The sequence below is a fragment of the Amblyomma maculatum genome, chromosome 11, assembly GCF_055883805.1.
Source record: "Amblyomma maculatum isolate TAMU_Amacu chromosome 11, ASM5588380v1, whole genome shotgun sequence".
Classification (NCBI taxonomy): domain Eukaryota; kingdom Metazoa; phylum Arthropoda; class Arachnida; order Ixodida; family Ixodidae; genus Amblyomma; species Amblyomma maculatum.
In genome coordinates, this window is record NC_139354.1 from 96,018,062 (window position 1) to 96,043,383 (window position 25,322).

A 25,322-nucleotide genomic window follows, 5' to 3' on the forward strand; every position below is an offset into this window, starting at 1 on the left:
AAGGATGGTGGACAACCGAGCTCACCGTCTACTGATGGTCACTTTGAAACTCAGACTCAAGTTCCTTCATAATAAATTCATTCCGCACTACCAGTTTGTATATCTGTTTATATGAACTGAATTCATCCTGCAACTTTCCTAGCAGGCCTCGCAACGCTACTTCAGAGGAATAATGCGGGAATGTTGTCTAGAAACGAGTTTTTCGGATGGTAAACAATCCACGGAGAGACGCTGGCTAACAGATTTGAACGGATTATTTGTTGCACAGAAATGCAGATTCTAGTTGATGCATTTCGGCGGCCGCCGCAAAAGAGCTGCGGGCGTCTCAATCCACGCCTTGGGCTGGTTTTCGAGCTCAGCGTTTTGTAGTCAATTTATTTATTTATTAAGACACCTACAGCGCCATAACAAGGGCATTACTGTGGAGGGGAAAACATTGCAAAATCTTACAGGTAGTAGAATTCAATAAATAAAGACATATTATATGTCATAATTAAAATAAGACATTGAAAACACAGTCACACTAAAGTGTATATAATTGCTAGAAAAACCGAGAAAAAAGTGGATACGTAAATTTTATATATCATTCAATTGAACATAAACTCAGCAAAAGCATCTTCAAAGGAAGAGGGCAAAGCGGTGACAATCTCCTCCGGCAAGCCATTACAAGTGCGGGCTGAGAGGAATAAACTTAGAGGTTTTTCGTGAAACATGTGTTCCAGGCTAGCTACGATGAACATATCGAATTCGAGGTTTTTTGGTTTTAACCATTTTCATTTTTTTTTTACAGCCGCATGTTTATCAATGTTTTGTTCTGTCAAAACCGGAAATTTCCGGCCTACTTATGACACACTGGCTTCATTCCCATCTATTCTACCTATTACAACACACCGCGACCCATATTCTCTTGACCAATCAGAAAGCCTTATGACTGCGTTCACTCGCAGTAACTAATATTTGATCCAACTTTCTGATTTCTTCCAACGCAGTTAATTTTGGACCCTAAGGGTGACAGCGGGTACTTCTACCTGCCCAGTATTCCCAGGGAAGCCTTGACGCTTGTATGCGGAATCTTCGGAGGACAGCCCTGTTCTTTGACACTTGCCATTACGATGTTTGTGTCTCCTGAGCAACTGAACAAGGTAGCTTGTTGATTATTTTAGCAAGCAAACTGCGCAACACAAATATGGACGCTGAGACCAAGTTGGAAAAAGATACAAAACTGTGTGAAAGATATAACATAATATTCTGTAGTTCTGTCGTAAATGTCCGATTTTTCTGTAGTTCTGCGGTTTTTCTGTAGTGTATTTCTATGTATGTAACTCTGTAGCACTTTTCTGTTGTAACAACAGAAACTTCTTTTGTTACTACATAACGCTCTCTTCTCAAAACAGGTTTCCCGTCAAAAACTGCACAGAAATTCTCTCGTAACAACAGAAACTTCTAGGTATTTTTTTCTGACTGGGGTACATGACAAGCGGTGCAATTTAGCTGTTAATTTTGTTTTAATAAGCAAACATTTTGTATATTTTCACGCCTGCTAAATCTTTCGCAAAGCAAGTACCGAACGGTACTTTTTTATTCAAATTAGTAAACAATATCTCTGTGTTGCAGCCATACGTTTGTTTTGTTAACCAAAGTGCCCCAGCAAGCTCTGAAGCTACTTGGTATGACTCCACCTGAAGCTTTTTACTGCGTATTATTATTTTCCTTAAGCGTGCTGTGAACAAACTATAGTGAACCAAATGTCGACGGAATTTGTGCGCAGAATGGGTTCGCAGTTGCTGTGCAGCGTATTTAGAATATAAAAGCACCAAGTGTTATATTTTTGGATAGCTTATGACGTATAATATTGCATTGTGATAATTGCAGGTCTTAATTAACTACCATTAAATAGCTCATTTTGATTAAACTAAACTTTATGCTAAGTCATTGTGTTATATTCGCTTGATAGCTTATATCGGGTGTAATTATACTGCACATATTAGGACCTTCATTAATTACTGTGAATTAGTTAAATGTGATTTAGAATTTAGCTTTACGCTACAGCATCTTCTTATATTGTGCGATATTCTAAGATGCGCATATTGTACAGGTCTCATCGCAGATACGAAATAATTGCCATTAATCAGTTAATTCTGCAAGGCCCTGCATTCTAAAAACCGTATCCAGCAGAGATGGTCCCACACGGAAAGGGACATATCCACAGTCTCTATAAAAACTACGGTGTATTCCGGATCAACAAAAATCTCTTTGCAAAATCATACATGGGACGCCGCTGTGAATTATTTGCTAATATGCGCTTGTGACTCTTGCTCACCTATTTAGATTTACATTAGCGCGCCCCTCAGCCGACGTGAATGAAGACCAACCAGCTTAGTGTAAATGTTCGTGCAGCAAAGCACGCGATCGAACCTCGAAACAGCGCAATATTAAGATTACAACAGAACGGTGGTCAGGGCTTCGAATAGGGCTATACGACAATGCTAGACTTCGAGCGGTGCAAGAGACATTGCTTCCCGCTTAGCAGTGGCGCCCGTGCAACGGATCACTTATCTCGGAAGGCACCGCTTCAGTCATCGTGCTGGTAAGGGCCCACTCCACCATTCGTGTACGTTTACGCTACCTACATTATGCTGGATCGTACCGCTAGCCGACAGCGCAATCGCCCACAGCAGGGCTCGCGACGGAATCCTCGTCCGCCGCCCTTATCGCTCGCCGCTGCTGCACCCATCGCTTGCGCCCCCCCCCCCCCCCCCGCGTGATTGACAGCTCGCGCATGTCCAATCGTGCTGCGCGCGCATGTACCTAAACGAATGGAAACGCTCCGCGCCTAGTTTGAAACAAGAGAGGCAGCGGGGCCCCTGCAATTGTTATGCAGTAGCATCACGTCATATACGTTGGATGGCCTATATCAAGTGCGACGCCAATATACTAACTGTACATAAGCGTTACTTAGGTCTTTCTGATCATCAATTTGGATTAACAGGACTATTAAATGGCTGGATAGGCCATCGATCAATATTGTAATGTGTATAACGACTGGTTTTAAAACTTCGCCAAAGTATAAATGCTCGGAACAAAGCCAGCGATTTAATAATCCCTTTTAAAAACAGCGTTTTCTTGTTTGATTTCGCGGGATGTTCGGTTCTCTTGTGGCGGTGACATTTGGAACTATTCTGCTGTGAGTACCTACGTCACAACTACGGAGAGCGATAGGCTGCCATTGGCTGCAACCACGATGTCCACGACGTCAGGGACACACATCCGGTAGCTGCGAAAGTTGTCTGCTCGAGTTCTGCAGGCGTGAACCCCGCTTGGCGCTTCGGTTCGCGTCGTTAACTGAGATTGCGGTGGCGTGTGTGAACTGAAATTGTGCGTTGCCGCCTGAGTATGAAAAGCGCACGACACGCGGCGAATCAACATTGCATAATCGTACATTTCTGCTTTAGGTTATGTTTTGAGAGCAACACATAAAATAGGCGGCGTCAGCCTTCGAGCACCGACCGACGGCGCAGCAAAAGCGTAATACAGCCCCGTTTCGTCTTTGGAGCAACGATCGATTGTTTGAGCGATCTGTTGTTAACTAAACAAAACTTGGATAAAAAAATTAAGGTCTGCCCCCCACTGCATCACGAAAGTAAACAAATTCGCACCGGTTTCAGGCAGCATCGGACGACGCGAAGTTACCGCAGATGTGCCATCTGCTAGCACTGCGGGCTACGTACGGCAACCCCGGCCATGCGCTGCTCCCTAGTCGTGATAAAAATAAAAAAATGATAAAAATGTTGTACGAATTTTATTCAATAATATATGCCAATATTTTATTTGGCCCAATTCTTAATCTCAGAAGTTGATTCTCTCCAACAGACTGAGTGTATTCGTACCCCCCTCCCCCCCCCCTTATTTCAATGCTGTTAAATGTGTGGAGGCTATAAAGCAAAACCTTTTTTTTTTCAGACACGAATACCAGTAATGCTGGCCCACTATCCTATCGGTACTTCGTACCAAGACCTTCACCACTATGTCCAGGTAAGCGAAACGATAATGACACACTCAATGAAAAGGACACTATTCCCCAATCACACGATGCACAGTCAGAAGAGTCTAGGACTAGGTAAAAGCATGCGAAAGGCTGTTTTTGATTGCGCGAATGGCCGAATGAGCGCTTTATTTTTAAGCGTTCCTGTTCAAGACGGCCAAGAGATGGCATCGTGCTAAAAGCCAGAGCCAATATCCGGTAACGAATTTTAAGCATCTCGCGTCTGGGAGATGCGTTCGCAAAATGTGTCTGCGAGATTCAGCGAGATTGCGCGAGATTCGTCAGCGAGACGTCACGATAGCTTCTGACGTTAACATAGTTTCCCCGATAAGGACGTCGCAATGTTCTCTCACGACGAAGCCAAAGAAAAGAAAATGAAATTATAACGAGCACGCAAACACGAAAGGTAGAGAAAGAAGAGAAGAGGTGGGCAGAAGAGAAAGAAGACTAGAAAAGGCTTTCGCCAATAAGTGCAATTATAAAAATTGTTTATTATTCAGGCCCTGATTTGCCGTCATTAGGGCATCGATTTGTCTTTTTTTCTGCTCTTATTTCTGTTCATCTGGCAGGCTAACCATGAATACCCAGGCACTGATGGAGATTTAACGAGACAAGGTTTACCGTATGTAATGTTTCGGCCGCCTTCCCAATGATGGCGCCACAGTGCCACACATTCACGCACGTGTAACACCGCCCAACTGCACTCGATTTGGAACATTCACTAAAAATATGCCAAGTTGTTTCCTGCCAATCGCAAATGTCGCTCGATATTAGCCATGCTGATCAAAAAAGAAGCGTCTTGGGAACGTACCACCACTACACATGAGAGACAGCGAGGTTCCTTCACGTTGTGTAGGACGGGTGCAAGTAGGAGTCGATCAGAGCCTAGAGACTGTAGACGCCGCTTCGAAACCCGGCCGTAATTCCAACGAGATAATTACGATCTCCCTTTCCTGCATTCGAAGCTTCCCGCTGCTAGTGAAAAATAGACTGACGTGGAAACACCTTCGTGGTTCACAATTCACGCAGGGATTGCCATGATGCCGCTAATATCCAGATAGCCATTAGCAGATAATGCTTTGCCCTTTAATGATGACGAAATGATGTAGCTGACCGATTTCACAGACCGGTTCTCGTGAAAACCACGACGGCGGGAGTTTTGTGTACGCACCTAACGTGAGAGAGTAACAAGATAAAACATGCGGGGTGCCCAGCCGCGGCAATAGCTACGAGTTACCGTTCTCGCTTGGCGCGAGAACTTCGGGGTTTAAATCCACTCCGCTCCGTTTAGATTTTTCTTTCCTGAGTTCTCTAGAAGGCTCGCATAAGAATACTCGTTGGGCTTGAGTGGGTTACGCAACGCACTCGCCCTAAAAATTTGGACGGCTCCTCTAGATTCCTCGGCACTACAAGCGAGTGGCATGTCATTGCAGGAACTATTGTTTTATTACATGGAAAGCCAGGCGTCTTGCCCAGCCATGCCGTGGTAGAACGCATTGACATGCCTTCCGCCCACCCTTTTGTCGCATTGCCACCGCCTCATGTGCATTTTGTTCGCAGTCAAGTCAGCCCCTCTTGTAATTGAGATTATCTGCACAGACATTCTTTGCAATCAAAATGTATTTGCTTCGAACTCTAAGCTTTGCCAACCTAAGCTAAAATCATATAAATAGAAAGCCTCCCGATGTATTAGAAAATTGGCCGTATTTGGACTGAGTTCGCAAGCACTGTCAGATATAGACACCTTGGTGTCTAAGCATTTTTCCGACAGAATAATAATAGTGGAGTTTTAAGCAGCAGACAACTTAAATTACTTTTCTAGCATAGCAGGTAAGTAATTTTAAATCGATTTGAAATCTAACATTTGAAATTGCGAACTTATCCTCCAGATTGCAAGAAGATGTGCAGCTCACTAATAAAAGAATTACAGACATTTCATAATTTATAAAACGTTACTCTGCTGCGTACTTTAGGCCAACCATGACAGGCTTTATTAAAGTAGGTCGTGAGTGCATTGAGGCTTGGTGTGCCTGATGAAAAAGCAGCTCAAAGCTTTGTGAGATGTGAACGAGACCTTTTAGTGTTTCCTATATCCGGTTTAACGGAATGGACTTGATCCACGAAAAATAGCAGAATCGCTCTATTAAAATCTCGTAACTTGTATACATATTACACCATGGCTCTCACTTGACAGTGACAGGTTACACATAAAACTACCGCTTAATATATCTGGAAAGTTTAACACCGCCCTGTGACACACTTAAGCATCTCTTATCTGGATGACTGCATATTAAGCTCTCTTTCTTTGAGAACGTCATTTATAGCCACTTATACCCACTGACACTCAAATACATCACATGTATCTGCAGTGATGATGAAGTGGGTGTGATGTCAATACCACATATAACGTTGATTGTGGAAAACAAACCACATTTATTAATCGCGTTCTGAACCCAATAGCCAATATTTTTTTGCCGGTTCCGTGGAGAAATTAAACTTAATGTCTCTTAATGTAACTATATTTTCTCCGCCATTACGGAGTCGGCAAAAGTTTAGTCTTATTCACATTGTTATCCCCAAGTTTCTCGGATAATAATATCCACCACTCTCCCCCCCCCCCCCATGCATTTAAAATGAAATAAAACTAGAATAGAGCGCCTTTATATTAAAAGGCCCCTTGTTCCGGGGACTGTATGTATACCGGTAGTGTTCTATCAGCAGTGTATTTCACGTGAATGGCGAATACTTCCAGATCTACAGAAGCGACAAATTCCAGATGTATGACTATGGTGCCGAAGAAAATAAAAGGCGCTATGGACAGGTGAGAGAATATTCCCTCATTTATTTTCCCTATAAATTCAGAAAGATAGATTTCGAAAAAATATGTATTTTCCGAATTGCTAAGTTCTATATTGAATAATTTCTTTGGTTTCCATTAGCTACGGAAACTGTCTCACCAATATACCGACTAATTGAGGTTCCAAATGTGTAGCTTCATTCAGTTACATACCTACCCAGCTTACAGGCCTTAAAAGTTAGTTGCCGTTTCAAGCTAACACTGTCTTACTAAAGTGTAAAGTTTAGTAAGTAGCTATCGATATGAAATGCTTTTGGTAGTGCGACGCCGTTTGTGAGTGTTTTGTGACGCTACAAGCCCACTCTGAAATATAGTTCTTGTTTTGGCGCTTTATCAGACAACACAGGTTAATGAGGCTTCCTGAAAGCTACTGACATGTCTTTTTAGCAGCAGCGTTGATAGCGGTAACAAATTACATCGGGTTACAGGTTGTACACCTAATGAAAGGAGAAGTCAGGTCAATGAAACACGGACAGTATCTCTTAAGACCCCGATAAGTACCTAATGATAGCTCTCTGCGGTTGGCCTTTCTGTGTGAATATTTGCTTCCTTAAATATCTGCTTCCTTAAATGGGCTAGAAAACATTATTCAAAAGAGGATAGAAAAGACCGGAATACTTGGATTTTGAAGCACCTATTATTCCTTGAAGAAATTTTCAATATTCTTCTCACGTCACCTGAATTACAGGTGTTTGAAAATTATCCTTTCCTCTTTCCTTCGGAGATTCTGCACCAGGAGGAGTCACAAATATATGTTATCATACTGTGCCAACGGCTGCTGCTTGCTTCCCCGTTATCTATATTGTGCCTACGCGTCTGCCACATCTCTTTGGTGTCTCAGAGTTTTTGTCTGTTTTGCGAATTCTTTTTAGTCTCAACAACCATAGACGCATCGACACCAGCAGATGACTGCTGACACCCGGAAGAAAAAAAAATCAATTTTCGGGAAGCACTTCTAGATAAGAATTGTTAGCTCGATGAGAAGACGACGTAATGCAGTGTCCTTGTATTCCAAAGCTGCCGTGCACATTTATTGTCAAGTCACAAATTTTCGCGCCCCAATTACCGCCTCATACGCTGCGCACGGAGCTTGCGCAGTGCGGTATCTTTTATCTGGTTGCAACTTGGGCTATGGTACTTACCTGGTCCGGTCACGAGTGTTGCAGATCAGTAATCGTCTGCGCAGGGATCAAGAAACCAAACCCTTCATCCTAATGCTTGCATAAGAGAACTTGGGGCGACATCACATCTCTTTCTAAAAAGAACTGCAGGATGGAAAAAAGCTCTGAGACAGGCTTTCCTAGGCGCACGAGTCCACTGCAGCTGAGATACGGTGCGACCGCCGCCGTTCGTGACAACCCGGATGTGTGTGCGTTTGGTTCCCTGATCTCGATGCGGACATTTAGTGATTGATAGCGCGCATTCTGAACCAGATAAGGACGTTTGGCAAAACAACTGCAAGTCAACAGTAGCCGTATTTATTTAAATAGCCAGTTCCGTGCGCACTTTCCTTGCAAATGACGCAGCGGTTGAGGGGGGACATTTTTTGCTCTTTCCGCTAAAACTTCACAGCAATGCAGTGCTGCAGAAAAACAACGTCCGCTGCGATTCCGATATCAAGTGTAGCTTCATTACATGGCGCCCTGACCACTCCATGAAGTCGGGGCTGCTGCAGCCGTGGCATTATGTGACCATCTAGTTGGTACATGTTCTTTAATAAATATCCTGTGCGCTAAATAAACGAACATTGAAAAAAAAGGAACATTAGGACAGCACGTTGGAATAGCACTGAAGTGATTTTGTCTGATCTTTTTTCATAGCTTTTAAAGGGCCTTTTATCATCCAGAAGCAACTACAGCTACGAGACCGATCCTCAATGTTATAAATCACCCGGCTATCTTTAACGTTCATTTAAATGCACGTCAGATTTGCCCCTAATTCCTTTTTGCCTCCATCCAAATGTCCTCGCTGTTGCGGATTTCTACCGCATGTTCCGTAAAGCCTATTATCGAGAGCGTGCAGGACTATTATTTCTTTAAGATTGCGATAGTGTAACAGGTATTTGTAGCAGTGTATTGCGCATCTGGAGGCAAAAAGTGTCAAAGTTTGCAGAGCTATATATTGAGTCAGAGGAATAATCTTCATGATTAGTCGGGAACATACAAACAAACAGATACCAAAACGCCTGAGAGAAAAGGCGGTAAATTTTCTGGGCGCGCAATTGGGATATTTAGATGGCATGTCGATGAGCCTTTCGTTAGCTCAAGATATGCTATTTAGGGACAATGATGCTGGCTAATCAGGTTACGTCATTCACACAAAGTGTCAATGGGAGTCGTGTCGCAGAAAAAATTGGCCATGCCCCTCTTCCGGAATTGATTTACTTAATACTGCAGTAGTTGTCGCTCTAAAGGGTAGTATATTTTAAACTTTTAACGCTAGAACATTTTGTCCACGCCTGTTGCAGAAATACTGGTGTCGGCCTTGTTTTTGTTCTCCACTGTCGTAACACGACAATCAGTGTCAGCTTGCGGCGCGCACAGGAAAGCCCGCCTACGTTACTGCGCTGCCACATAATAGAAGGTCCACATAGTGTATGCTTTGTCGTACCAATGTATGCTAATGAACAGCGAATAAGAAAGGAAATTGGCGGAATGAACAGGCCGTGTTAAATGAACTGTCGCGTCTACCCTTAAGGCAAAGCTTAAGAGTCCCTTGGGCGTCAGCTTAAGTTATAACTTAAGGTGACGCCCAACGTGTGGCGACTTCACCACCAAACGCAACATGAAATCGGCGAACGTGGCTATTTTCTCTGTTAGTGTGAACCTGAGGAGCGCACGAGCAAGAGGAGGAAGATGAGGAGAAGGAAAGGCAGGGAGGTTAACCGGTAAAGGAACTGGTTGGCTACCCTGCACTGGGGAAGAGGGTTACGTGGGTATAAACGTTGTGGTTGAGAGAGCGATGGCTGAAGACAGTACAGTGACATCACAAACATGTCACATCAAATCACGTCACAGCCATATCACGTAACATAAAAATGCATAGCCTTTCGATCAGTCCTGTGCTTTTCATAAAGCGGAGCAGTGCCTGGGAGGCCTTCACCGCAGACGATCGCCGCGGCCTGGGGCCTTGGATCTTAATTTCAGTCAGTGGGCGTCCTTCTAGACGCTCCAGCGCACGGCATAGACACTGTCATTCCGCGCTGTATATGGGGCACTAAAAAAAAACGTGGCCTATAGACTCGTCGCACCCGCACTTTGTACATGCAGGGCTATTTGCCATAACTATCACAATAGAATAAGAGTTTGTAAGGGTTACACCAAACCACAGGCGGCACAGCAAAGTTTCTTCACATCGGGGAAGGCCAGGTGGAAGGCGGAGCTTCAGGTCAGGGCCCAAGGATTTTAAGCGGCAGTTCGCAAACTGGTCATAATTCGATAAAGAGAGCGTGTGTTCCCGCGCAACTGCGCGAAGCCTGCCCGCTGCGTCAGCCCTAGAAAAGGGAATCAACACACAATCGCCGTCTTGGTGGGCTGTTCGTGCGACCTCGTCCGCCCGGAGATTGCCCGCTATGCTGCTGTGTCCTGGAAGTCATTGGTAGATGAAGTCATGTCTTCCATTTATGGCATAGTGATTAAGTTGTCGTATTTCCGCGACGAATTGCTCATGGGCTCCACGGCGAAGAGCCGCTTTTAAGGCTTGCACAGCTGCTTTTGAATCTGTGAAAATAGACCATCGTTAAGGGCTTTGCTGACTGATATGCCCAATAGCGACACGTAGAGCGGTCAGTTAAGCAGCTGTTGAAGAAGTACGGTCAATTGTCCTAACTTTTATTTCTTTAGTAATTTCGGGTATGATCATTGAGAATGAAGAACTCACGGCATTCGCTGAACCGTCGGTGTAGATGTGCATACGATTTGCATGGTACTCATGGTAGTATTCAAGAGTGATTTGTTTTAGTTATGTCGGTGATAGCTCGACCTCCTTCCTGAAGCAGGGTATTGAAAGAAGCACGTGTGGTCAATGCAGGCTCCATTGTGGGGAGGACACCCGCATCTAGGGGCGCAGTATGTCAGTAAATTCCAATGACCGCAATGCAAGCCTCTTGGTCTACGCAATCTGTTCCTATGAAAATTTTTCAACATATGGCCTGACCAGGCCGTGAATAAATGTGGGCATGTTCATTCTTCCAGACGGATCCCCCTGCTTACCCTCTGGAACGCATCTCCATCCGCGTGGCACTGTTTACGTCCAAGGGTGACATTCTCGCTGACCCACGTGATGTGGCTGGCCTCGTAGAGACGTTGGGCTCGAGGGTGCTCTTCAACCGTGTCGTACCGCAGGATACCTTCCGCCACCTGGACTTTCTCACGGGCTATAATGCGACAGAGTTTCTCCACAAGCCACTTCTGGACGCCCTCAAGAATCTTGCTTAACAGGGACAATAAAGGAGGTCATCAGCGAGCTGCCTTTTCACTCGCAAAACATGCGCTTTTGAAGTTTGTTGCGAAGCGCTTGCGATAGTTCGATGATTTCGTAGCCTAAATACAGCGCGTCTACTTGTCTCAAAACAGCCCGTCTGCAGCAAGAGATCAGCTTCACAACGCCTTACTATGAGACGAGGCAGTTTGATGTGTTTTTGCACTTTATGGGCACCTTGCGTTGATGTAGTTACCCATGTATACTACATGTAGATTTCTCGGAACACTTCCAATTAGTGGAGCAGTTAGATTCCATGTGCCGTAGTAGGGGTAATTAAGCGAATGCTATGAAGATGCAGTAGTGAACAAGCGTCAATAAAACAGTGTTCAGTGTATTATCGTCGTTCCTTGCGCTCCACAAATGTTGTCTCAACTATAACTCCACTCAAAAATTAGTCCATCAAAATGAGCACTCTTTGTCTTTTGTATTTTAAAGTAAGGACGCTTGCAAGGGAAAGCACGATCCACAATAATTTCGTGCTTCAAAATGCGCCGATGGAAAACCGGCCATGCTATTCTTCTCAGAGTTTTTTTTTCTTTGGTAATAACGTACGTTGTCACTAATCTTTTTCCTCCCGCTTGGGTGAACTAACAGTGCCCGCTGCAAACGCGAAAGAAAGTCAGCTGTGCAAGTGCTGGTTGTGCAAGGAATATTTATTGATGACAGCATTTTTTTGTATTTCTGCAGGTAAAACAAGGATCTAGAATTATGCTGATGAAACGCAGGAAGCTACTGTTTCTTTACTGCACCTTATTACGACTCGCAGATTTAACAACCAGTATAACTCAGGATATCTAATATATCCAAAACGTATGGGCTGCGATATATCAGTGGCTCTGCGTCCTGAGCTGTTTTCATAACAGTTATCGTAGGGCCATCAAGGGTACACATAGGCAGGAAGGAAGCTTTGCCTCAGCAGTGGCAGTTATGCACTCGTTGGGATCATCTGCCTTCAGACCATTATCGCAACAAAAGAACGTGGTTTGCTCAGTCTTAAAATTCCTGAGGATGTTAGGTGCTTAACTTATTGATTCTGGGCGCAGTCAGTGGCACACTTAAATATTTGTGCTGATTAAAAATCAGTCATTTCCCTTTTTGTATTTTAGAATCATGCTGGATCCTCACTTCAAGAGTCCTGAATACACAGCGTAAAATACGTGACGTGAAATAGTCGCCTGTTTTACACGAGCATCTTTGTATATTTTCCACGAGTGTAGATGTCATGGGCACAGCAAATTCTTTCGCTACCCAACCGCCTACTTTTACCACCATTTCGTCATGGGCGCCTTGTAATCAGAGGAAACTGCATCTACTATGTGTTTATGTATGTACGCTACATTACGCTTACGGTTTCTTCGGCTTCCCTAACCTTAATATTTTGAAACCAGCTGTATGCCATAACCATGAAGTGATGCGAATGCACTTATATAAGGTCACATCATGGTAGTCACAGCACATAAATTCAGGGCAGACTTTGGCTCACTAAAGTGCCTCATGGTGGAAGCCTTCCCTGCCGCGCTGCTTAGGCATTAGCTGCTAGACACATGATTGTCTAGAATTGTGACATATACTGCGCCTTTATTTTTTGCCGTGAACAAATTTTAAACGCCGTTAAGGCCTGCTGTACTAAGTCTGTTTCTATATATGCTCTGGGGGGCGGCGTTGGAGGAAGCGGCAAATGAAAGGCGCCGCACGAACGTCTACATAGAGCGCCCAGAGGGCTTAGCTTTGCATATGCGTGAATCTCCTGGTGACGTCATCCCCACTCATGACGTCACTGCCATAACCATGTGATGGCGTCATAATCAGTCATCTGTGCATCGCTGATGACTAATTAGAAGTTGGTTGGTTGGTTGGTTTGTGGGGTTTAACGTCCCAAAGCGACTCAGGCTATGAGAGACGCCGTAGTGGACTCCGGAAACTTCGACCCCCTGGGGTTCTTTAACGTGCACTGACATAGCACAGCACACTGGCGCCTTGCTTTTCGCCTCCATCGAAAAGCGGCCGCCGAGGCCGGGATTCGATCCCGCTTCCTTGGGAACAGTAGTCGAGTGCCGTAACCACTGCGCCACCCCGGCGGGGTCTAATTAGAAGTAGTAAATGACTAGTTAATCATTAGTTAATACTGCTTAGTGACTAGTTAGTCATCAGTACTGGTTAATGAGTTAGCCTGATTGTGTATATAACTAATAACGTAGTCCACCCCGACTCACTTTGTGTACTACCACACCAACTCTCCATTTAGTTATGTGATCATTGGCCTATGTACAATTGGTCTCGTTTGAAATTCGCGGCCTGTGACGTCACAACACGATCTACCAACTGAAAATCGAGTAAAGCGGGGCATTTTTTTAGACACATTCCTGCTGACAACGATGAGCTTTTAAAGGCTTCCACCTTAATAACGTAATCTTCACTTCGCACCACCCCTGTAAAACTCGGATGCTCGTAGCCCGGAGTGCGCAACACTGGTTTGGGTTGGTTAGGGGCTTAACGTACCAGACCTTACTCAGGCCATTAGGGACGGTGTACTAGACGATTTTAGATAATTTAGACCACCTCGATGTTTGGTGAAGGTGCACTGACATCGCAGAGTAGACAGGCACCTTCCCCAAGCCCCCCTCCCCCCCCCCCCCGCCTTCCCGAAATTTGGCCGCTATTATGGTGCCTAATATATTGTCACGTGCAAGGTGATTGAGGATATAAAGAATAGCAAAGGGGTTAGCTCCGATACAACAGCGGTGAGCAGCACAGACGCAAAACCCGCAAGCGAGACTTCGTCGTTCTTCACTCAGTCATGCGCCACCTGGCAACGCTAGGTGGCATTACTCCCCCTTCCGAAAAAAAAAAAAAGTGAACACGGGCGGTGAGAACGGTGTGCAAAGTAAGAGAGTCGTCACAGGAGGTGGCCGTGCGTTATCGTTGGTAGTACGGCTTCAGCCGCACAATGTGCACAATGTCCGAGCTGGGCTTTCGACGTTTTGAAAGTGCGGCGCCGTCTGGAATAACTTCATAACTGACATCACTCACACGACGCAACACTTCGTACGGCCCGAAGTAGCGGGAAAGGAGTTTCTCTGACAAGCCTGGACGGCGAACTGGTGTCCACACCCAGACTTGATCCCCAGGTTTGTAGTGAACCTGGAGGTGCCGGAGGTTGTAGCGGTCCGCGTCAGAGGTCTGCTGCCGCCCGATGTGCATACGGGCAAGCTGGCGGGCTTCCTCAGCGCGGATGGCGTACTGCTGGGCATCTGGCGGAAGCTGGTCATCATCTGGGCATGGGAGCATGGAATCGAGCATGCTCTGAACTTCACGCCCGTACATAAGTCGAAATGGTGTGAAGCGCGTTGTTTCCTGTTGGGCTGTATTATACGCAAATATGACGTACGGCAGCACCTCGTCCCAGGTCCTGTGCTGCACATCGACGTACATTGATAACATGTCCTCAATCGTCTTATTTAACCTTTCGGTACGACCATTGCTCTGCGGATGGTACGCTGTGGTCTTGCGATGCGTCGTGTAACTCAACTCAAATATGTGGTCGATGAGCTGCGAAGTGAAAGCTGTCCCTCTGTCGGTAATGACATACGAAGGGGCGCCATGCCGCAAGACTATGTTATGCATGAAAAACTCGGCTACTTCGGAAGCTGTGGCATGAGGGATTGCCTTTGTCTCAGCGTATCGGGTCAGGTAGTCAGTAGCGACTACTATCCATTTGTTTCCCGCCTGCGACAAAGGGAAAGGACCAAGGAGGTCCATGCCGATTTGGTCGAACGGAATACGTGGTGATCTAACAGGCTTGAGAAATCCGGCAGGCTTCAGGGGCGGTGTTTTACGGCGCTGGCATTCGCGACAGCTTCTTACATAGCGTTTCACAGTTGCGGAGAGTTCTGGCCAGTAATACATGTTGCGGACTCGAGCAAGCGTCCGTGAGTAACCCAAATGACCAGACGTCGGTTCGTCGTGGCAAGCAAGTAGAATATCCGCACGGAGCTCGCATGGTACTACCAGGAGGAAAGCTCTTTCTTGGCCTTGGGAGTTTCTTTTATACAAGACGCCTTGCTGCATACAGAATGAACCAAAGTGCCGAGATAGGCGTCGAGGGAGCGTCGTATCACGCCCTTCCAGATAATCGATGAATGGAAGGATGTCTGGATCAGCTCTTTGTCGATCCCTGAGCTCAGATGCACTGCGAGCTCTTAGAAAGCCGTTGTCGCCATCGGTTGCAGCATCGTCAGTGTCAACGGGGGGTCGTGACAGCGCGTCAGCGTCTTCGTGTTTGCGGCCTGACCTTTTTGTCCTCGGACATGGCGGGATCGGCTCGCCTGAAGAGGCGCGTCATGTCCTCGACGTATGCTTGGACACTCTCATTCGGCATCTGGATGCGGGAGTGAATGGCACGTTCTGCATGTTCGCGACGATCCGCGCTAGTGTAAGCCTCGAGCAGTTGACGACGGAATTCCTGCCACGATGTTAACATTTGCTCTCGGTTCTCGAACCAGATCCGGGGGCCATCCTCAAGGCTGAAGTAGACGTTCCTTAGTTTGGCAGTATCGTCCCACTGGTTCAAAGCAGCGACACGCTCAAACTGAAGGAACCAGTCCTCCACATCCTCAAAGAGGTCACCATGAAAAGGCTTCGGTACTCGAGGGGCCTGCAAGGTGTAGTTACAGGCCGGTGCGACGCCCGTTACCTGCTGAGCAGAAGCACTAGATGTCATGGCGGCGGGTGATGGCTGAAACTCCGGAGACAGTCCCTGGAGCCGTCGACTGCAGCGATGCACGGGGGTGTCCAATGGCACAGGGCTGGCGCGACGTCTTTCAGATGGAGACTCTTGCATAGGTGATCTTACCCAGCAGCTCCACCAGAATGTCACGTACAAGGTGATTGAGGATATAAAGAATAGCAAAGGGGTTAGCTCCGATACAACAGCGGTGAGCAGCACAGACGCAAAACCCGCAAGCGAGACTTCGTCGTTCTTCACTCAGTCATGCGCCACCTGGCAACGCTAGGTGGCAATATTATGGTGGTAATATGGTGCTATTATGGTGCTGCAAGTTGTACAAAGCCACAGCCAAAGGGGAAGAAATGAATCAGACCATTAGCCTATCATCATCGCTCTGATAAACTTTCTCGCATCTCTACTGCCAATATTTCATTGCAATAATGAGGTGGGCATGTTTTTGCGAGAAATATATTATTGGCTTTGAATAGTAAGCGGGAGTGTCAGTTTTGGACGCACCTCCAGCCATGCATCTACTGAATGTGTTACTGAAAGGCGCGGGCGAATTTGCGCCTTTTAGCTTGAGACGTTGCTATAGTCTTCCGCATTATAACACCGCACCTGAGGGCAGAATTATCCAGGGTTCAAATGGTTCAAATGAACCGGGCCATACGTTCACAGAGGCCCCACAAGAGCTGGAAAAAAAATGGCTGATTTTAAAGTTCGATCTCAAAAACATTGATATCTTCCTAATTTCTCAAGATTAAAATTCGGGCTTATGTATAGCAATATGAAAAGCTTCTAATGCTGCTGGTCCCATCGTAAGCTTAATCCCAAATCCAACCTCATATTTCACCGGTCAAAGTGCAAAACTTTTAACTTTCCCAAATAAATTAAAAACAATCCAAAATGGTTTTAGCCGCTTTTAACTGGTTTCAACCAGATTCAGATGGTCGGAGCTGGTACTGAATGGCATTAACTGCTCACAGATGAGTTGTACGTCAGCGCGTCCCGTTTGGTGGTCAATTGGAATCGACGGCATCTGGATGGTATTCAGTTGGGTGCCAGCGAGCACTAGCTCGTGAACCAAATGACCACAGTCATCACTGCTGTTGAGGTGAGTTGTGTTCTTTATTAATCTGAACGTAAGCAGTCAAGGCTGTGACAAAAGCAATAAATAATTACAGATTACGACTAGTCATGTGACAGCTGCCTCAGTAATTTGGCGCTGCTCTAGAGTGGAGAGCGAGATTCTCAGGCGGGTCAATGTTGTAGGCCTCATCAATAAACTGCCCAAGCTAAATGCTCGAAAACGCTTATAGAAACATAAATACCTTACTTCACCTGCTTAAAAGCGGAAGGAAAAAGCAGACATATTATACGAATACAGCGACTGCGCTTGTCTGCTTCAGTGCAAATAGAATAGCCATTTTACAGGACTATTCTAAAAACGGCATCGCCATTGCCATTGGTACTATCATCATCATCACTATAGCTACTGTAATCGTTATCACTAGCATCATCGCGACTGTCATCGCTACTGTCATCATCCCTATCGGCACTACCATTATCATCAACAAATAAGTACACCGCCAATGCCATCGCTATTTTTGTCGTTATGGAGGACAAAACAGCTTTATTTATTTAGTCAGCGAGGGGGCGGGACCCTCAGTCCAGGGTCCTGCTGGCCGTGGCTGCAGTAACAGCGCGGCGAGCCAGCCATTGCTGGCGCTCCGGGCAGGGTCCGGCAGGGCGGCCTCCAAATCTTCCATGCGGGGATGGGGGCGAGGGCTTAAAGAAGGGGTAACTTGGCATGCCCAAACCATGTGGTAGAGCGTTGCCCGCTCACCGCAATGTGGGCAGTCAGGGAAATAAAGGGAGGGGTACCAGAGGTTTAGGAGAAATGGTGTAATAAAGGTATTAGTTTGCAAACGGCGGTAAGTTGCTGTTTCTTGTGTAGACAGGGTGGGAGAAGTGGGAGGTAATGTACGGCGAGACAGCCTGTAGTGTTCAAGCTGTTCTGTGTATGTAAGGATCGGGGAGGCATACATGTGATCCGGGAGAGGGGAGGCGAGAGGAAGGAGCGCGCGAGCGTGTCGATGGGCAGCTTCATTTACCACTAATTTCAGGGCCATTTTCATCGCTACTATCACCCTTATCACATGCTAACTATGGGGTCGTTATCACCGCTCTATCCGCCTTACGCTAGAAAAAATCGCGGATGTATTTCTCACTACCTAAGTGTTGAGTAGTGGTTTGGGCTCTCGGCAGGGGATCGGAGGAGGGTGGTTCGATTCCGGGCGGAGATGCCAGGTCTTTCATGTTTAGCGTCAGTGCGATGGATCTTTCCTTGTCACACTATATGTATACGGAACGAATGAGGCAAGGTAAGATTTTGCATTAACAGTTTGATTCCTGTGAAATATTTAAAGTTATATTTTCTTCATTGTGTAAACATGCAATGTTTATGTAAAAGAAATTAGGAGGATGAATAAGCTTCTCCTTGCAGACTCGATAGTACGGCTCAAGTGTTAATCCTATTTTAAAACAAACTGCCTTTGCGCGTACGAGGATCTTCATGGAGTTACGGAAATCAAGAGCCACTACCGCTGTCCTATAATGTACTTAAAGGCTGAGCTTAAGTTTCCACCCTATTTTTCTCCACCGCGAGAAGCAGCCGCCGCCGCTGCCCTCGACACGGCTTCTCGCGGTAGAAAAAGATACAAAGCCGAAACCAAATTTCGTTATCCCGAACCAAAACCAAACATGAAATAATTCCTTTTCGACACTCTGTCCCCAACGAATAACTCTTCAAAGTAGTGTTGAATTTGAATTTCTTTGCCTAAAATTGGAATGTTCTCGGAAAAGGCATAATTGCATGAAATAGGTTCGTGGAAAAATTTACATGAATAACCGGCTTTATTGTTTACCGTCTGCCTTGTTAACAAATTTGTAATTTCTTTTCTAAACATGTTTTCACCTTGATAAGACAACTGGTTCAGAGGAAGGGAAAGGCGCGGTATCTGTCACACTTGTTACTGTGGGCACCTGAACAGGGCAAGGGAAGGGATGAAGGTGGGAGTGAAGGTCGATAGAAAGAAAGGGGAGCCGTAGTGGAGGTCTACAGAACAATTTCGATTACCTGGGGATAATTAACGTGCGCTGACATCGCACAGCACACGGACGCCTCTTCGTTCGGCTCCACCGAACCGCAGCCGCCGTGGTCGGTATAGAACTCGAATACTCCAGCACAGTAGTGCTTTCAATTTGTTTAGAAATGTAACGTGCAAAGTGGTCATTCAGCCTGGTTGTCATAACAACGTTGATCTCCTGGCGTTCGTGATTGCCACACTTGACAAAAAACATCGAAGACCAGCGGATTTGAACCCAGGAATTCGCAGCAGCCGTATGTCGCGGGAGCAGACTTGACACACTCTCGCGCTGTGCATTTCACTTAGTTGTCTCCATCAACTTTAATCTGTGTGTAAAAACATTTTTATGTACTGCTCAATATAGCGACGTTAAAATCCAACTATTTTTGTTCCTATACCCCAATACTCCCGCGAAAATAGGTGACATTGATTTGTCACGATAACTCATAATAAAATAAACAAATAACAAGTAGCTATTGCCGCGAAACCTTCAAAACAGTATTTGTTGTTTTTTAACAGCCACCGGCATACAGGCTTATCACTCTGATTCTGGACCGCGTATCAGTTCCGTAATCTTTGTTTGTTAATGCTCGATGTCGCGAGTCACACCTTTATCAGTTTTGTTGTAGCGCAAGATACACCGAGATCTGTCTCGAAGGTTCCGGCCTCTTGGGTGTCTTTCCACAATGTTCCAGCCCGTGCTGGTAGCTGTTTGCGACGTTATCTAGATTGTTCTGTGCAGCCTTTAAATTGAGCGTTGCCGAGTGTGACGGGCATTCTTTGTTCGACGATCGACGAGCACGTTTGTTCCTATCGCCGCCGCCGAGTTGGGTAGTTCTTTTGCGGGCGCAAGTCAGCCCAAATAAAGAGTTTCTTTAGTGCAATCATCGACCCTTCATTTGTGTCGTCGACCTCGTCACCACTACGTGACATCTGGTGGAGGTGCTGCCTTTGATCCTTCAAGCGAAGACCCAAGCCGTGTTCCTGTCGCCCTGGAAGACCAGCCTGCAGGTCACCGAGCCGGCCGCCGACTTCAAGGCCTACAACCCGAACACGGTTTGCTGCCTGGCCCCATTCGATCTCGGAAGGCATCGACGCTGACAATGGCCCAGCCTACAGCACCGGTTGTTTTCGTCCAACCCCGTCAGCCCCCCTGCTTCCATGGACGACCGGATGAAGATGCTGGAGACTGGATGGACCTTTTCGACCGTGTGGCAGAATTCAACGGCTGGAATGACGCCGCGAAACTTAGGCAAGTCTACTTTGTTCATCAAGGACATGCCTGAGTTTGGTTCGAAAATCATGAGGCAACTATGAAGGATTGGGAGACTTTAGGAAGCGTTTCTGACTGCCTTTTCAAGCGCCGTCCGAAAGGAAAGAGCCCAGGCCTTCTTCAGTCAAGACTTCAACTCCCTAACGAGCCTGTCCTGGCGTATGTTGAGGAGATGAAGCGCCTCTTTCGCCGCGCCGACCCTAATATGACCGAAGGTGAGCAAGTCAAACTTTTATTGCGAGGCGTTAAAGAGTCGCTCTTTGCGGGTCTTGTGCGAAATCCGCCAAGAACTGTGGCGGAATTTGAAACGGAGGCGTCTACTATTGAGAAGACGTTGGCCACCCGGATGCGCCACTACGAGCGACCACTTCAGCCGGACTTCTCAATCCACTACCCCAGCGCATCTACAAGCGGAGAGAACATTCGGGACCCCATCCGGGAGATCGTGCGAGAGGAGCTCCGCCGACTGATGCCATCATCGCAACAACCGCAGGTGGCGACGCTCGCGGACGTCGTCCGGGAAGAAGTCCAGCAGGCGCTGGGCGTTCCTCAAGCGACGGCTGCGACTGTTCCAGCACAAGAGGCAGCAGCGATGAACTACGCTGGTGCATTACGCCGCCCTCCGCCCCGACGTGATGACTTTCCGAGCCCTCGCCGCTACCGTCCTGTTCCTGAAAACCGCCCCTTGGCCCCCGCACGCCAAGCCTACCAACGACCCCCAAACCCCAGGAAGTGCGACGCCTGGAGGGCTGCAAACAACCGGCCATTATGCTTCCACTGCGGTGAGGCCGGCCACATTCTGCGCCACTGCCCGTACCGACGAATTTGTCTCCGCGGATTTGCAGTCGACGCTCCACGACCACGCCCAGGTGAACGACCACAAGAAATTGACAACTATCTGCGTAGCGGTGAGATTGCGCCACCAAGCCGTCGGTTCAGGTCTCCATCGCCGTACAGGGCCCGCTTTGCGTCGCCAGGCCGTACCTATGATGAGAGTATGCGCGGAAGGTCCCCAAGCCCGCGCAGGGGAAACTAAACAGAGCAACCTTTGGAGGTGAGGTTGCTCAACGGCGAAAAGACGAACATCCTCCGCCGCAGACGACCACTAACGATGACGCAGCCATTTCACCGCCGCTCCACACGATGTCATCGACGACAACACGACCAGACTGCAAGCAGACACCGCCGCCCAGCGAAGTAACAAAGATATGCCCCGGCCATGATCTGAAGAAACGACGGAGCCGAGATCGGACACTAAGGCCCACGTGCAATGCGAGGACGCGAACAAGTTACCTTGAAGTTGATATCGACGGTCGCAGAGTCACTGCCCCAGTGGACACCGGAGCTGACTATTCAGTCATTAGTGGACCGTTAGCCTCCCAGCTCAAAAAAGTTACCACCGCTTGGGATGGCCCGCTGATTCGCACCGCAGGTGGCAACATGATTACTCCATCGGGACGATGCACTGCAAGAATAACTGTAAATGGGCGTACTTACCCCACCAGCTTTGTGGTCTTGCAGCAGTGCTCCCGCGACGTGATTTTAGGCATGGACTTCCTAAATGAACATAGGGCTATCATCAACCTGCGATCCAAGCTCATCAAGCTCTCTGCAGACAAAGCCATTTCTGCTACGACGACGTCGATGCAACACATCCCTCTAAACGTCCTCGACGAAGAATTGAACGTTCCGCCCCGATCAAGTATCGCAGTATGCGTAGGTAGCGCCAACATCGAAACCGCTGAAGGCATCGTCGAAGGAAATATCCAATTGCTCTTAGAACGAGGTGTCGGCATCGCAAGAGGCATCACGAAATTCGGGAGAGGTCAAGCTCAGGTTCTGGTAACAAACTTCACCGAAGAATACCGGCATCTCAACAAGGGCACGACGATCGCCTTTCTCGACGAATTAGCGGACCACAAAGATGTATTCTCCCTCCACGACCAAACGCTGGAAGACGCACCGGACCTATTCCGTCAGCCCACATTTGACATCAACCCGGCATTGACCCACAACAGGAAAGACCAGATTCTCAGTCTGCTTCGAAGCTACGGGGAGTGCTTCTCATCGTCATCGAAGGTACGACAAACACCACTGGCCAAGCATCGCATAATAACGGACGAAAACGCCCGACCTCTGCGCCAAAGCCCTTATCGTGTATCGCCGCGAGAACGCCAGGCCATTCGCGATCAAGTTGAGGAAATGCTGCGTGATGACGTAATCCAGCCATCGAACAGCCCCTGGGCGGCACCAGTCGTTTCGGTCAAGAAGAAAGAAAGCACACTTCGCTTCTGCGTTGATTACCACCGCTTGAATAGCATAACGAAGAAGGATGTCTACCCGCTTCCCCGCATCGACGACACTCTCGACCGGCTCTGCAATGCAAGGTGCTTCTCATCGATAGACCTGAAGAGCGGATATTGGCAAATTGAGGTCGACGAAAGAGATCGCAAGAAGACCGAATTCATCACACCGGACGGCTTTTATGAATTTAAGGTGATGCCATTTGGCCTCTGCTCCGCGCCAGCCACGTTTCAACGCGTAATGGACACAGTCCTGGCAGGCTTGAAGTGGCAAATTTGTTTGGTATATTTGGACGACGTTGTTGTCTTCTCGTCAAACTTTGAAGACCACCTTAAACGACTACAGACAGTGCTGGAAGCCATCAAGTCATCGGGGCTAACGCTAAAAGCAGAGAAGTGTCATTTCGCCTACGAAGAACTCTGATTCCTAGGTCACATAGTTAGCAAGGACGGTATTCGCCCAGACCCGGAGAAAACAGCTGCAATCGCACAATTCCCACCGCCTGCCGACAAGAAAGCTGTGCGCCGATTCCTTGGGCTGTGCGCTTATTATCGACGATTTGTCAGAAACTTTTCGCGGATCGCCGAACCGTTGACGCAGCTTACAAAGGCTGACGTACCTTTTAAATGGGAAGCGCCGCAAGGGGCAGCCTTCGACGAACTTAAGCGCCGCCTGCAATGCCCTCCTGTACTTGGCCACTTTGATGAAAACGCCGAGACCGAAATTCACACCGACGCGAGCAGTATAGGCCTAGGAGCCATTCTCGTCCAGAAGACTGCCGGACAGGAAAAAGTAATCGCCTACGCTAGCAGGTCTCTCACAAAAGCCGAAGTAAATTACTCGACGACCGAGAAGGAGTGCCTTGCGATCATCTGGGCTACTTCTAAGTTTCGTCCATACCTATACGGCCGACCATTCAAGGTGGTAAGCGACCATCACGCGCTCTGCTGGCTGGCTAATTTGAAAGATCCTTCCGGCCGCCTTGCCAGATGGAGCCTACGACTTCAAGAATTTGACATGACTGTAGTCTATAAGTCGGGCCGGAAGCATTCCGACGCAGACTGCTTATCCCGCGCTCCCATCGATTCTCCCCCGAAGGACGATGACGATGACGCCTTTTTGGGACCGGTAAGCGCCAGCAGTTTTGCAGAACAACAGCGATCAGACCGTGAGCTGAAAGCGCTAGCTGATTACTTGGAAGGAAAGACCGCTTCCCCTCCTGGTGTGTTCAGGCGACATTTATCATCCTTCACGTTAAGCAATGGCCTCCTCGTGAAGAACTTTGCACCCAACAAGACCGCGCAGCTTCTCGTAGTGCCTAAAACCCTTCGGCAAGAAATTCTGCAGGCGTTGCACGACGAGCCCACAGCAGGCCACCTCGGATTTTCGCGCACGATGCGTCGAATCCAGGAGAAGTATTACTGGCCGCGACTGCCTGCCAAAGTTTCCCACTACGTGAAGACGTGTCGTGAGTGCCAACGACGCAAGACGCCGCCGATCAGACCAGCAGGACTACTAAACCCGATTCCGCCCCCAATCCTGCCCTTTCAACAAATTGGGATGGATCTCCTCGGCCCCTTTCCATCTTCGTCTATGGGTAACAAGTGGATCATCGTGGCCACTGACTACCTTACCCGTTACGCCGAAGCAAGAGCACTACCAAATGGTACCGCGGCAGAAGTCGCCAAATTTTTTGTCGAACAAATTCTCTTGCGACATGGCGCCCCAGAAGTGCTCATCACGGACAGGGGAACGGCGTTTACGGCAGAGTTGACGCAAGCCATCCTGGAATACAGTCACACAAGCCACCGACGAACAACTGCGTACCATCCCCAGTCCAATGGCCTTACGGAGCGCCTGAACAAAACGATCGCGGACATGATCGCTATGTACGTCGACGCTGAACACAAGACCTGGGACGCCATCTTGCCGTACGTGATCTTCGCGTATAACACGGCAGTCCAGGAGACGACCAGAGCGACCCCGTTTAAGCTTGTGTACGGCAGGGAGCCCACGACGACGCTCGACGCAATGCTGCCGCACGTAACCAACAAGGACAACCTTGACGTCGCCGCCTACCTGCAGCGTGCAGAGGAAGCCCGACGACTCGCACGGCTGCGTATTAAGGACCAACAGCGCACCGACAGCCGACGATACAATTTACGACGACGCCACGCAGAGTACAATCCAGGAGACCAAGTGTGGGTTTGGACACCAATTCGCCGTCGCGGATTAAGTGAAAAGTTGTTGCGTCGATACTTTGGGCCGTACAAAATCCTTCGCCGCGTCGGACCACTGGACTATGAAGTCATTCCAGACGGAACGTCAGCATCACAACGGCGACGCGCACGCCCAGAAATTGTACATGTTGTGCGACCTAAGCCATATTACGCGCGTTAAAGAATCTGTGGTGTTTAAACTTTGCAGTGTTTATGTTTAAGTTTATTTGTTCGGGAACATCGAGGCGATGTTTTTTTAAGGGGGGAGTA

At 47.6% G+C, this 25,322-nt stretch overlaps 1 protein-coding gene across 1 annotated transcript in view; it reads left to right on the plus strand.

The window, feature by feature from the left end:
* LOC146174441 (gastric triacylglycerol lipase-like) overlaps positions 1-11,335 on the plus strand; it is a 29,160-nt gene extending 17,825 nt beyond the window's left edge. Inside the window, exons 6-9 of the mRNA XM_084585393.1 lie at positions 990-1,142; positions 3,961-4,032; positions 6,795-6,863; positions 11,093-11,335. Coding sequence (XP_084441519.1) covers positions 990-1,142; positions 3,961-4,032; positions 6,795-6,863; positions 11,093-11,335 — 537 coding nt within the window. The remainder of the gene's footprint in view (positions 1-989; positions 1,143-3,960; positions 4,033-6,794; positions 6,864-11,092) is intronic.
* Positions 11,336-25,322: the final 13,987 nt, after the last annotated feature.